Genomic DNA, 13,682 nt, shown 5'->3' with positions numbered 1-13,682 from the left:
CTTGTGTTTTTTTTTTTTTAATAATAATAATATAAATATGTTTTTTTTATAACTTATTAGTTATACGTATGCCAAACCTAGGATAAAATTTCACTTAAGCACTACAATTAATCAACAGTTATTAAATACTACATTTTCTTAGAATATACGGACTGCAATTCATAGTCACAATGCAAAACTAACCCGCTCTGATGTTACTTGAACAGTTTTTTTTTTAAGTTTTTCAAAATGATTGTAAGATTTTTCATTGTGAAAACCATGAACATGTGAGTCCGATACACGAAATAAAAACTTATGTAAAATTTTATTACTTTAGCCTGTTTTTTTATGCACTTTTGTAATTACACATGAACATTTATTTAAACACACACGTTGATTAATCAACAAATTGTATCACATTGAAAACTTTGCAAAAATAATTTTATATCGTTAATAAAATATATTCAATCAGAATTTAAATATAAAACTGTCACTTTGGTAAAACCACTTAAGGTATTTTTTTTGTTTATTTGTGCTAACAATATACTAAATTATCGCCTAATACAAAATCAATTTATAATTTATAATACATACGAATCAGTAGATGAACTTAAATTGAAAGATAAAATATCATTAAATATTAAATTGAAAAGTTTGAAACGAATTTACAATATTAATGAGCCGAAGCAATAAATATTTATTAATTTGATATTCAAACAACTTTTTTTGGCTTACATGGATTAAAATGTTGATATCTATGCTACCCTTACAATTAAATCTGAGCATTTTGAATTTTGCTACGTACAAATTTTTCATTATTACACACCTGTTTAGTATATATGTATATATACTATTCATTTAGTTTTAATAATTTAGCTGTTAATATTGAAAATTTTCAAACATTAACAATGAATTGTTTAATTTAGATTACATACATATACTTTTTTTCATATTATTGTGAAAATATTTTATATATGAATATTTTTTTTTTTTTGAGTTTAGATTCCACATTTAACAGTTAAAACATATTATATCCACATATTTTATTTTGACACAGAAAGCTCACAAAGTACTAAAAAAATATATATATGTATTTTAATGAATATTATTATTCACAAATTCAGTACTACAATTTGATTTTGATATTTTTTATATTTAATTTGATGCAAGGTATTCTCGAAAGGCACCATTTTTCTTTTATTTAATTTTATTTTATATATTTTTTTGGAAATAAATAAAAAATCTCGAATGTTAAGAGACACTTTTACGATTATTTACCTTTTGATGAAAAAATCGATCGTGTATACACTACAGAAGTGAAACTTCTTTACGCAAAATACACATCAGGTAAGGTTTGTGAGGTAATTCTCAAGCGGGGGAAAGTGGGAATTGGGAGGAGGTTTTTTAATGGTGCAGAGGAGTGGAGTTGGGGGTGGGGGTGCAATGCTTTGTAGCACGTTCATACAATTCACCCAACCGTGCATAAAGAAGTTTTCGCTTCAAAAATTGAAGATCAAAGGATGCTGCCATATTGATGCCTGAAATATAATATGTATACGCGTAGAAAGAGTGCATCGAGTAAAGCACAGTGCAGACTTTGAACATGGCTAAAGTCAACAGTATGCTCTTGTAGAAGAGTTTTTGAGAATAATAATATTCATACGTATTACGGGGAAACATGAAAATGTCAAATCAAGTCCTACATGTTTAATATATTGCATCAACTATGTATATGATAAATATAACATAAATATTTCAACACGTGAAAGACAGACTAGAAATAGTCACTAGTACCAGGATTCCTGCTCCTGTTTGAGTTGTGGCAACCATTGAGACCCAAACTGTGACTTTCCGTTCATGTAAGCAGAAATTCAAAATAAAAAAAATTGTCCTCGCATGTGCTCGTATCTCTCAAATGTTGCCACAGCTCACAATAATTGAGATTAAATACATTTAAATTTTTAAATAGCGCACGAGAGATCACATAACCTCTTCTTCTGTATCGTGTATGTGTGTGTGTTTTTGTAGCATTTTTTGACACCATGTATGGCAGCATTTGGCGAGAAGAAGTTAGAGAAGTTGAAGTGTATCAGATGCTTATTCCGGTTTTAATCGGTGCCATTGAACGATGGTTTGCCTCGGTTTCGTGATCATGTCCTGCCAATGCTTCGTTTCAGATGCACCTGAGCCGTTTTTGCCTGAAATTTTACATAAGAACTGTAATATTTAAAAAACTTGCGTAGGTTAAAGTGTAAAAAAGTTGGTGATACTTTTACCTGCGAGCAAGATTCGTCCTATGAGTTCGTTGCGGCCAATATTGTCAAAGTCCATAACCATAACGTCCAAAGAGCACTCCCTGATCTTCTCCCATGGCACATTGAAGCTGAAAGTTTCGTTGAAGATGGGGTTGAGAGTGCATTTGAAGATAGGCGTTTTGCGTTTCTCAATCCGTTTGTCGCCGAATTGCAGCCATACTTTGACGTAGGGGTCTAAAAACAAAGAAAAATGGGATTGAAATGAATATTTATGTATATATTTAAAACAGTGCCATTCACCTCCATAACCCACCCCCACGCAACAAATGAAAATATTGTTGCGTGGGGGTGGGAGGAGGATCCAAATAAAAGGCCAAAGTGGCTTCACAGCATTTATTGGATGATCAAGGAGATCCAAGCACTGCCAGTGCTCCGTCCAGAATGCCTTGATATAGCCTAAGTACCTGCTTATAAAAGGCAGGTCACTCACTGCATCTTCCTCGACGCGTTTGTCTACCTATTGTTATAGTCACGTACCAGATACGCAGTCCCACGGTCTCGGCTTGTAGTCCAACGCTTTCGCGCTGTCAGTTCTGAGAACTCTAGCGGGAAGTGACCGAATGCCGTTACCGACCACTAAGTCAATTCGGTGGTCTCCATTGTTATCCGACTGCACTTAAGCCAGGAGATAATCATCGAAAACCAATTAAAACGGCGACTCCTTTTAGCATATGCTACAATATCTAAAATAAATTGCTAAGTTGAAAAAAAAAGTCCTTACAAGGACAACGTTTCTATGATCCATGTAGCCAGCAGTATTTCTCGGTGGTTGCGTTTATGTTTAGCACTGAGAGGTTACCGAGTTTAATCTCGTGCTAATATTTAATGCTGCTGGTCAGACTAGGATATTTGGACTCTAAGTCGATCGCTTCCTATCATAATTTGCCAATTTAACTGATATCATTGTTGAAACGGTTCCTCTATCAAATTAGAAAAAACACCCTGCCCGCTATGTCACAAATGTCGAATTTGATTTTTGTACAATATGTAAAAAAATATTTACATGTCTAAGTCCATAGATGTCTCTATGGATTAATTAATTAATTAATTAATTATCAATTTCCTGTTCTTCAGCCTTTCGAAATACAGCGATTTATGTAATAAAAAATGCTGCATTTTTTTGGGGTTTACCTGTTAGGCCTTCCTAGTATATATGTATATATCTATGTAATAATAAAAGAAAATAAAAATAAAAATAAGCGTAGTATGAGAAATTTGGTGATATTAAGTTGAAAAAAGTTGATTTTGTATATATAACAGTAATTTGTATATATAATATGTATGTTATGAGAAAAACATACATATTTTATTTATTTTAATTATATTTTATGTCAAATGTTAGGAATTACTTCCAGGCGACACATAATGGTTAGATTATTTCTGTACATAAGTACTAACAATTTTTCAAACATAACAGGACAAATAATATAATAGAGCCATCTATGGACAGTCAACAAATCTTTTCTTACAAAGTAAATTTGAGAGAAATACATTTATAAGATTCAAAAAATTTGAGATGCTAATTACCCGAATTTGTGAGAAACTGAAAAGGAACATACTAATTTATTGGATCCGTCACAACTAGGGATGCCAAATTACTCGGCTTTTTTAGTATTCGGGTAATACACCCGTATTAGTAAGGTAATACACCTAGTTAGTTGGATACATACAAGATTAATGAGTTAACACAAGAAGAATACAAAATTAGCTTTCAACTCAATTCATAAATTCTTACCCATTCAGGTACTCGTTCTACCCAAATACTTAATTCGAGTAATTTGTCATCACTAGTCACAACAATTAAGCTAAAAAATCGGAAAATTCTAACAGGAGACGCTGAATCTGTGTTTTAATAACATCTCGCCAGCGGCTTATTTGCCCGGGACTTGAACCCACGACCTCTCAACTGGTATGAAATAACTCTACCAGTGCACTACATTGTGGTATACATATAATACTATTACTATACCTTATTGACTATTAATGCCGTTTAATGTTTAATATTATCGATCATATAACTTTTCGTTTTATATTTTATTTTGAGCATTGATATGCATTAGGAATTATTTGTAATGCCCATAAAGGTTCAAACTTTAAACAAATTATAAATATGAAAACATTCAAAAATATTTTTTGTTTTCAAATTTTATCAAAAACGATAATAACAAAAACGATAAACATTAACGATAAATGTATGGAAAGTTTTTGATTTGGTAAAAAACTTAAGTCCTCAACAAAAGTCTTATCGTTTTATTTTGTTCTTTTGTATGAATTTACAGTAAGAAGTTATATCAAAACTCTATACGGAATTTTTTTATTGGATTATTTAACCACCAAAAATCACAAAACGCAGTGAATGGATTTTCGTTGTCCGCCGACTTTATTTATGTACGCATGTATTCAATAAGCTAAGCTAAGTATACATGTGTATATATACATGTAGATGGATAAACGAACTCGAGCAGTTTTACAAGGATCAAAGGCCTATGCCTATTATAATAATAAGTTTTGTTCAGGAACTTGTTTTCCCTGTGGGAATTTTTCTTTCGAATATACTTTTTTTCCCAGCAAAATAAAAAAAAATGTATATATATTACAAAGTAAGCGGCCGAAGGACAGAGACTATAAAAACAGACTGTTCGTTCCTACAGGACGTTCTCGGAAGGATCCCTCGTAATGACGCTTTCAAATCTTGGGTCTTAACGAGCGTTAGCGGGTCGGGGTCGATAGCAGTCAGGTGTACCACATGGATCGCATACGCTCTCAGTCACCAGAGCCCGTTACGATCGGGACAAGTCTACAAATCCCCTTTCGCAATGGCTATTAAACAGATACACCTGACCTCAGTGCCACCGGGCCTAGCCGTATCGATAGCCCAAAAGCCGAAGGACGATCTGTGGAGATCGTGGGTGGGAGGGGAGGTAGCCGAAAACGCCGTTTGCCATAAACTGTGACGCAATAAGGACGATATTGCCCAGGTGATTCGTTTTGAGTAAGTGTGCAGATAACTGACACTTTTGCAATAGTGGATGTGGTATTATCTTAATTGCGCCATTTTTTAGTCACATTTTAAAGGTATGAAGTGAATTACGAATTTAAAGTGGTTCTTATACAAAAGGTAGTACGGTGAAGTTCTGAAACAAATTAAACGATGAAAACTGCTCACGTGGTGAAGGATTGGTATAATATCAATGTACATACATATTTGTCCAAATTACTATTGATTTTGAATTCGGATAAAATGTATCTAATTCAATTGAAAGCAATTTAAAAACAATTGGATTAATAAAAAAAAACAAAATTCATTCTACCAAACGGCTTCAGCTATCTTATCGAATTCGATGATACGACTTTTCTTTTTATATAGATATATATGTAGATACATATTTAGTTGTACACAAATACTCTTACGCACACAGTGGTTCCTAATGTTCCCCTCGCGGAAACCCTCGACCTTTTTTGTCGACGGGAAAAAAAGCTTAAATTGCACTTTTAATGCCATCAAAGCCTCTTAAGTTTTCCTTTCTCTGTTACAAATGGTTTTTTCAGCTACAGTTGTAAATACGGAGCAATTCTAAAACGTTTCATACGATAAGATAAGTACATAAAACTCTCCTACATGCAGTATGGGCTAGCGTAAAAAAATCACCACACAAATGTTAATATTATTATATATGTTCTTATATTCATTTTACGTTCAAATACTATTACCTATCAAAAAGACATATTATGTATGTATATAAAAATGAATTTATTAGTATATATGTATTAGATGTTTTATTTTTAAATGCACGGTGAATTGTCCCATCGTGCGTCATCATGCAAATTTATAAACATTGTAAGCATACCGTTTTGAAGCACACTCAAATATGATTATTATTCTAAAGCACCTGCGCTTGGAAAATGTATAATGATTATAAATGTACGTGCGTGGATAATAAGAGTGGTCATGTTATTTTAATTAACCTAATGGAGTTTCAGTTTATGTTGTGGAAGGGAGAAGGTAGGTGGAGTTGGAAGATGGGAACCACTCGCCATTGTCTCGTCGAGCCATTAAGCGTTTTTCGCCGAGCTTTTCTTTCATTTTCCATTACGAGTGAAAATGCCCGAGGTGTAGGATCAAACGAACGAGCAATTACTCTTCGCGATAATGTACCCGAAGCTCATCGCATACGCAAAAGTAGGTATGATTTATGCGCATTTTGCAATGTTACAAGGCCGCTGACGCAATTTTGCGTCATGGCGTGTGAATGGTCGTTAATTTGAATCGAAGTTTTCGCCAAATGCTAAAGCCTTTTGTCTTTGAATTTTTACTTTATTTTCTTCGTGGTGGCAATTTGATCAGAGACCGTTTCAACAATGATATTTATTACCTATAGATAAATTGGCAACCTCTGACAGAAAACAACCGACATGGAGTGACAAATATCCAAGTCTCACCAGCAGTACTACAGATATTCTTCCAAATAAATTCTTTTCAATCGAGGTCAACCCAGGACTTGATCCCGGGAACCTATCTTTTTAATCAAAAATACGTTTTTTGCGTAAAATCTATATAATATGAATGTATGTTAACCTCTGGTAAGAAAACAGGTTAGGTTTGTGAGGTACTTCTCAAGGTGAAAAAGAGCGTTCTACGATACTTTAAGTAGGTGTAAAAGCTTCGTAACATGCTCGGCCTCAATTCAACCAATTCACTCTACCGTACGTAAATAAGGTTTCACTTAAAAAAGTAGGTGTGTATTAAGCCATGCATGGTAGAAGTGAGACTTTCGAGTTGTTTTTCGTCAGAAAGTTTGCAGAGTAGCGGTGCTGGGCGAATGCAGATAATTGAATCGTGTCCATAGCTAGCACTTTAAAAATTGGACTAATGTAGCGATTTATTCTTTATTTTAGTCTAATTTCTAACTTTGCAATATATTCAAGTCCAAAATTGGTTGTACATATTCCAAGTGCGAAGCTAGTCTAATATTCCACCTACACATTACCATAACGAGTTCGCATAATTTACAATATTGTCGCTTCAGAGAATCCTTCACGATAGCTTTATCCCTTGCGTACATTTCAATCAATGGTTACTTGAGTAAATTTTCAGAGTCTCGATGTCGCATTATCAAATTGACTTTCCATCACCCGAACCCACCCACCCAACCACCCACCCACCCACTTACTCACCTCACCCTAAAACCTACCGCCTTCTTATACACATACATACAATGAGATGAGGAAAGATCCCGGTGAGATTTCATCATAAACATTAAGATTTCAGCCGTCAAGTGATATTCGAAAATCGAACGAATGCTTTTTGGTAACGACTGTCCATTAATTTTACTTATATAGGGTGCAAACAATTAGACGATATCTTGAAAATAAACGTGTATATTGAAAATGAGCACTTTCAATAGTCATTAGCTAAATAATAGCGTCACTCAAGTGAGCTCAGCACTTTGTCAAACATTGTTTTACACTTTTCATGGCATATTGTTTGAAATTCGGTGAATTTTCATTCAGATGTTATCCTTTAACAATAAGACAGTGTGAGTTCAATGACCAAACGCTTCCCTTTCCGAATAGAATAATGGATAAATCAGGCAACATTTTAGTTTACTTCTATGAATTTATCTACCACTCAATTTAATTTATTATTAGTTCAATTATGCCCAATGTTATGGAAAAACTTCCTAAACTATTCGATTGCTTTGAAACTTTTCAATTTTGCGAGGTTTGACCCCCGATAGAAATTTCAATTGTTTCCGCTTAGTTGAAAGTGAAATATAATCATCATTGATATGTTTAAAAATTCTAAAATTATGGAGACAAACATTGTCAAGAGCCAAATAGCCTTGTTTGTTTGACTTTCCACCTCTTTTAATTGTTCAAACGCCGTAATTTCATTTTTTTCACACTATATCTTATAACATTTGCATTATACATAGGCTGTCATTATCTTTCATATATCTATATTCATATATACTTCACTAATATTAATTATCTCTCATATTTCTATATTCATATATACTTCACTAATAGATTATATAATGAATGATAAAATGTTTATATTATTATGTCGATACGCATGTTGAGGCCAAACAGCTTTTGTTATCTCTTCTCGGGCTGGCCTATCTTTGTTTTCAACTCTCTGGCTTGATTTTGGACTCTAGCTTTGGACTTTGGATCTTTGGACTCTTTGGACTGGAGGGTCTAGTCCAAACTGTGATATTTTACATATTATACCAATTTTTAAGTGATTTTACTTGATGACTTTGTGCTCCGTAGGACAAGGCCTTCCGATAGTCAAATCGATTTGATATTTCGCATACTCATTATATGTGGTATTAACCGTTCAGTCCTTGTATTTATATTCTGTACAAAGTGTGGATTGGTTATATTCCCGCGTATTGGTTTTTAAACTCGTTTAAAACTCCTCGCATCGTATGTTTCGTTTGGATGGGTATTAGGCATTATTGTGCAATGCGAAAAGACGAGCTTTCGCAAAAGCGACAGATCAATTATGGAGAGACGCGTCTGAATAATATCTCAAAGTAAGCTTCTGAGACCGAAGATACTATACAAGGACTCGCGAAATTGTGAACAAAGCTCTAAGTGTAGTCGATAGGCCTTATTTGAATGGAAAAAGTAGGAAACGTGTCAAATTATGTGTATTATACCTGTGTTCGTATATATGCGCATTGTATTATATAAAGGTAAAGGAAGATTATGATCGTATAATTCTGTATAGAATATTATTAATCTTATTACGAGGTTCCTTGAATAGTACTTAAAGCTCAAGCTTTCGCATTGATAAAACATTTCAGTGGTATGGTGACGAATTATCATACGAAATTTTTGTTGAATCAAGATGTATTAAGTTTTAATTTAATTATATGTAATCCTTTAAAATTTGAGCAAAAAAATATCATCTTGAGATGCTTAAAAAATGAGTCACTTTTAATTATAAAAGTACAAGTATGTTTCAGGGAATGCAAAAAAAAATATAATTAATTTTTCAAATATCATTCGTTATATAATGAGATAGCAACCTAATATGAGTATATATATAATAGCCAGCAGTGTGGTTTGGTGGTTGCATTGATACTAAGCACCTAGAGTCACCGGATTAGATCTCGTGAGCTGACCTCAATTAAAAATATTTTCGAGTATAATCCTAAATGCTGCTGGTCAGGCTTGGATATTTGTGATTCTACATAAGTCAATAGTTTCCTCTCAGAATTTTCCAATTTATCTGATTTCATTATTGAAGCGGTTCCTCCATCGAATTGACAAAAAAAATCCTACCCACTATGTCACCACTATTTGAATATGATTTCACAAATGTATTATCTATAACATATGTAGATGTCTCGCTAATTTCTTATATATAGTGTTCCGACTTTTGTAATGACGTGTGGCAAACAGTCTTATTAACTGATTGTCGATTGGCATTATTGACGAGTTGGCATTAGTGTCGGCCCAAGCGGAAATACGCGACGGTCGACAGAGAGTTCGAGCGGACGGCGTACGGACAACTTGTGTTCCGTACGCTCCGCTGAACCACCACGTGCAAATTTTACATTTCAATAAACTACATCAAACCATTATCGAAGTCTTTTCCATGATGGTCACTTCGAACCGGACACCAGTAACCTAGGCCACAACACCAAACGGACAAACCAATAGGAAAAAACGTGGTCGAGAAAAAATGGATGTCAATTAAGAAATCGGTATCGTTCCTTTGTTACTATCCATACCTTTCCAATACTAATAACATGTTTGCTTCTATTTCAGCAATATATTGATTGATGTACAGAGGTACATGACCGCGTGATTGACGCAGAAAATATATAAATAAAAACATAACCTACAAAGACGCATGGGACACAGAGGTAATCCAAAATTATCGGAACGATCACATAAACATCGTAAAGGATATTCAAGTAAGTGAATGTATTCAATCTCAGGCAATCTGTTCAAAAGGCAATCATGTGGGTAGGTCAGTTTTAAAATATGTTTTAAAGTATAACAATTAATTAACGCGATTGTATAAAATAATATCGCGCTACGAAGGAATGTTTCATCGGTCGCATCGAATTTCGTATTAAAAGTGTAAAATCAGATGTAGTGTAAAATTAGCAAAGCACGTGGGGAATTATACTTGTAGCCCCAAAGTGGCTTAAACCAAGTACATACCGGTATATTCATATACCGGCAGATATCTTTGTTTCTTAATGTGTGTAGAAACTTTCTCCCCCCTCCCCCCTCCACAATAAATGTGGAATTACACTTGTAGCCCCAAAGTGGATTAAATCAAGTACATACCGGCATATTCATACATCGGTAGATCTCTTTGTTTCATAATGTGTGATGAAACAGTGGTGATTTAAAATAAATCACAAGACTTGTAGCCCCAAAGTGGTTTAAATCAAGCACCCACCAATTTAGGGTTGTTATTTCTTCCAAAATATGTTGGATAGATTCTGGTGATAATAGTTAAAGTAGAATATTAAGATTCACGGTGAATCATTGAATATTATTACCTTATCTCTACGAATAGTTCAATTGACAGCTATAGTAGAGAATAACTGTATTTATGAGACGAAATAGTGCAACTTTCTGAAACAAATGTCAAGTGCTGAAAACGAGGAAATAGAAGCTTCGACTTCCCAGTCGCATAAAGGTCGAAATCCAACTAGGGACGTAGAACCTATTAGAGACAGGTCAAGCTCTAGAATACATCAGACTCGAAGTCAGACTCAATCGATAAAAACATTAGCGAAAGAAAATAAAGTAGAAGTTACAATGACGTCAATAGAATTAAGGTATTCGGGCGCGTTTAAAAGACTACAGGAGAAAATAGACAGAATCTCCGAAATAAATGAAGGACAGTATCAATTTATTGAAAAAGCATACGACTATCTCCAAAAACTCCATTATGAGTATTTAGACAACATCACAGATATAGAGCAGGCGGATCAAATAGACGAAGAGTTCTACATAATCACAATGACAATTCAAAATCTTAAAGCAGCATTAGAGAGACAATCCATTCAAGATTGTAAACTGAAGGTAGAGCAAGCAACAATTAAATTTGCTAGAGATAAGTTACCGACGTTAACCATTCCCACATTTCAGGGAGATCCATCTGAATGGCAATCGTTTCAACAAGCTTTTAAGAATATAATAGGAAACAAAACGGAATATTCGAATGTCACGAAATTGCAATATTTGCATCAATCCTTAATCGGTCCCGCTTTGGCAGCTGTATCAGGTTTAGATATTAGCTCAGACAATTACGAAATAGCTTGGAGTATTTTAGACAAGCAATATAATTTACCAAGACTTAATCTCAAAACTAGGATTAATTCACTTTGTGACTTAAAATTAATCACAAGAGAATCACATATCGAATTGAGAAATCTATTGAATCAGGTAACAGTGTGTATTAAAAACATTGAATCGTTGGGTTACGCGAGAGAAATTTTAGATCCATGGGTAACATGTTTAGTTCTAAGGAAATTACCTTTTAATCTAGTAAGAGACTGGGAAATATCGCTGGTTAGCAGAGAAATGCCACCATATGAAAGTTTAGAGACATTCTTGCAGAATAGATGTAATGTATTACAATCTACTGCATCTGTAACTACGGTGAAGGAATTCCCTCATAGTCGTCAAAGAATCATGAGAACTCATGTCGCGAACAAAAACCCATCAAGTAAGGTAAACGCATGCGCATTCTGTCGAAATAATCATTTCATAGGCAAATGTGATAAATTCAAAGCAAAATCCAGTATGGAAAGAAATGAATTCGTTAAATCTAATAACATGTGTTTTAAATGTTTAAATTCATCGCATAAGATAACAAATTGCAAGTCTAACTATAATTGCTTAAGGTGCAAACAAAACCATCATACTTTGTTGCATCAGGACGATACATTTAGTTCCAATAATACGGGAAGGAAGTCAATTAATGCTCATTCTACTCATTTCTCTCAAAGGGAGATAATTTTACCGACGGTACAAGTAGACATTATAACGTCCAATGGAACGGTCGTTAAGGGTCGCACATTATTAGATTCCGGCTCACAAGTCAACTATGTTACCACATCTTTCGCTAAGAAGAATAACTTCAAATTAGAGAAAATCTCTCAAAAAATTGTAGGTATCGCTAATCAAGAAAGTAGCATTCGTCACATCACCAAGGTGACCATAAGGTCTTCAACCACTAATTACTCAACCAAAGTGTTGTGTTTGGTATTACCAGAAATTACTGGCGAAATTCCAACTGTGAAACTGGATCAACAGTTAATTTCAATACCAGCGGGAATCAAGTTATCAGATCCCCTTTGGAATAAACCGACGCCAATCGATTTATTGCTCGGCGCCGAGATTTGCGTTCATGCTATGAAAGCAGGAACCATCCAGTTAGGAAAAGGTATGCCTATCTTAAAGGATACCGAATTCGGATGGACAATAGTTGGTCCATATCCCGAAGTAAATAATGCTCCAGGGAAGAGCCACATAGGCTTAAGTCAATTAGACAGTCACATTCAAAACTTTTGGATGATAGACCAGGTTCCTATGGTAAAACATCAATCTCTTGAGGAGAAAAGATGTGAGGAACATTTCCAAGCACACACATCACGAGATAAAAACGGTAGATTTTGTGTAGCTTTACCATATAAAAATTCCCCGGTAGTATTAGGAAGTTCATTGCACATTGCGGAGAAAAGACACAAAACTTTGGAAAGACGTTTTTTAGCCAATAATAATTTAAAAATGGAATACAATAAAGTTTTAGAAGAGTACATAAATTTAGGACATATGTCAGAGTGTGAACCCCCGGAGGCACATGAGGTTCATTGTTATTTACCTCATCACGTCGTGGTTAAGGAGTCTAGCCTTACCACTAAATATCGTGTAGTTTTTGATGCGTCCGCAAAGACAACGTCTAATATCTCACTAAATAATATTTTGATGGTGGGACCTAGTGTCCAATCAGATTTGTTAAGTTTACTACTCAACTTTCGACTCCATAAATACGTGATTACTGCGGATATTAAGCAGATGTACCGACAGATTCAAATAGCAGAGAAAAATAAAAATGTACAACGAATCATTTGGCGAACAGATCCCCAGAGTAAATTCAAGCATTACAAGCTTAATACAGTAACATTCGGAACTGCTTCAGCCCCATTTTTAGCTACTAGATGTCTAAATCAGTTAGCAGAGGAGAATAGAAACAAATATCCCATCGCTAGTAAAGTGATCGAACGTGATTTTTATGTTGACGATTTGCTCACGGGAACTAATACTATTGAAGCTGGTAAATTATTAAAGGTTCAACTGGAAACCATATTATTATCAGCCGGTATGCCCTTAAGCAAATGGACA

The 13,682-nt window shown here is 34.3% G+C and overlaps 1 protein-coding gene across 1 annotated transcript in view; it reads right to left on the bottom strand.

Annotated features, from left to right (window-relative positions):
- Window positions 1–1,205: 1,205 nt before the first annotated feature.
- Syt7 (Synaptotagmin 7) overlaps window positions 1,206–13,682 on the bottom strand; it is a 31,925-nt gene continuing 19,448 nt past the window's right edge. The window contains exons 5-6 of the mRNA XM_077428358.1: window positions 2,256–2,468; window positions 1,206–2,177 (exon numbers count right to left, since the gene is read on the bottom strand). Of these exons, the coding sequence (XP_077284484.1) occupies window positions 2,077–2,177; window positions 2,256–2,468 (314 nt within the window). The 3' untranslated portion in view covers window positions 1,206–2,076. The remainder of the gene's footprint in view (window positions 2,178–2,255; window positions 2,469–13,682) is intronic.

This window comes from Arctopsyche grandis, chromosome 3, assembly GCF_051622035.1.
Source record: "Arctopsyche grandis isolate Sample6627 chromosome 3, ASM5162203v2, whole genome shotgun sequence".
Lineage (NCBI taxonomy): Eukaryota > Metazoa > Arthropoda > Insecta > Trichoptera > Hydropsychidae > Arctopsyche > Arctopsyche grandis.
Note: the sequence above shows the minus strand (reverse complement) of the source record. Positions and strands in the feature narration are given on the sequence as shown.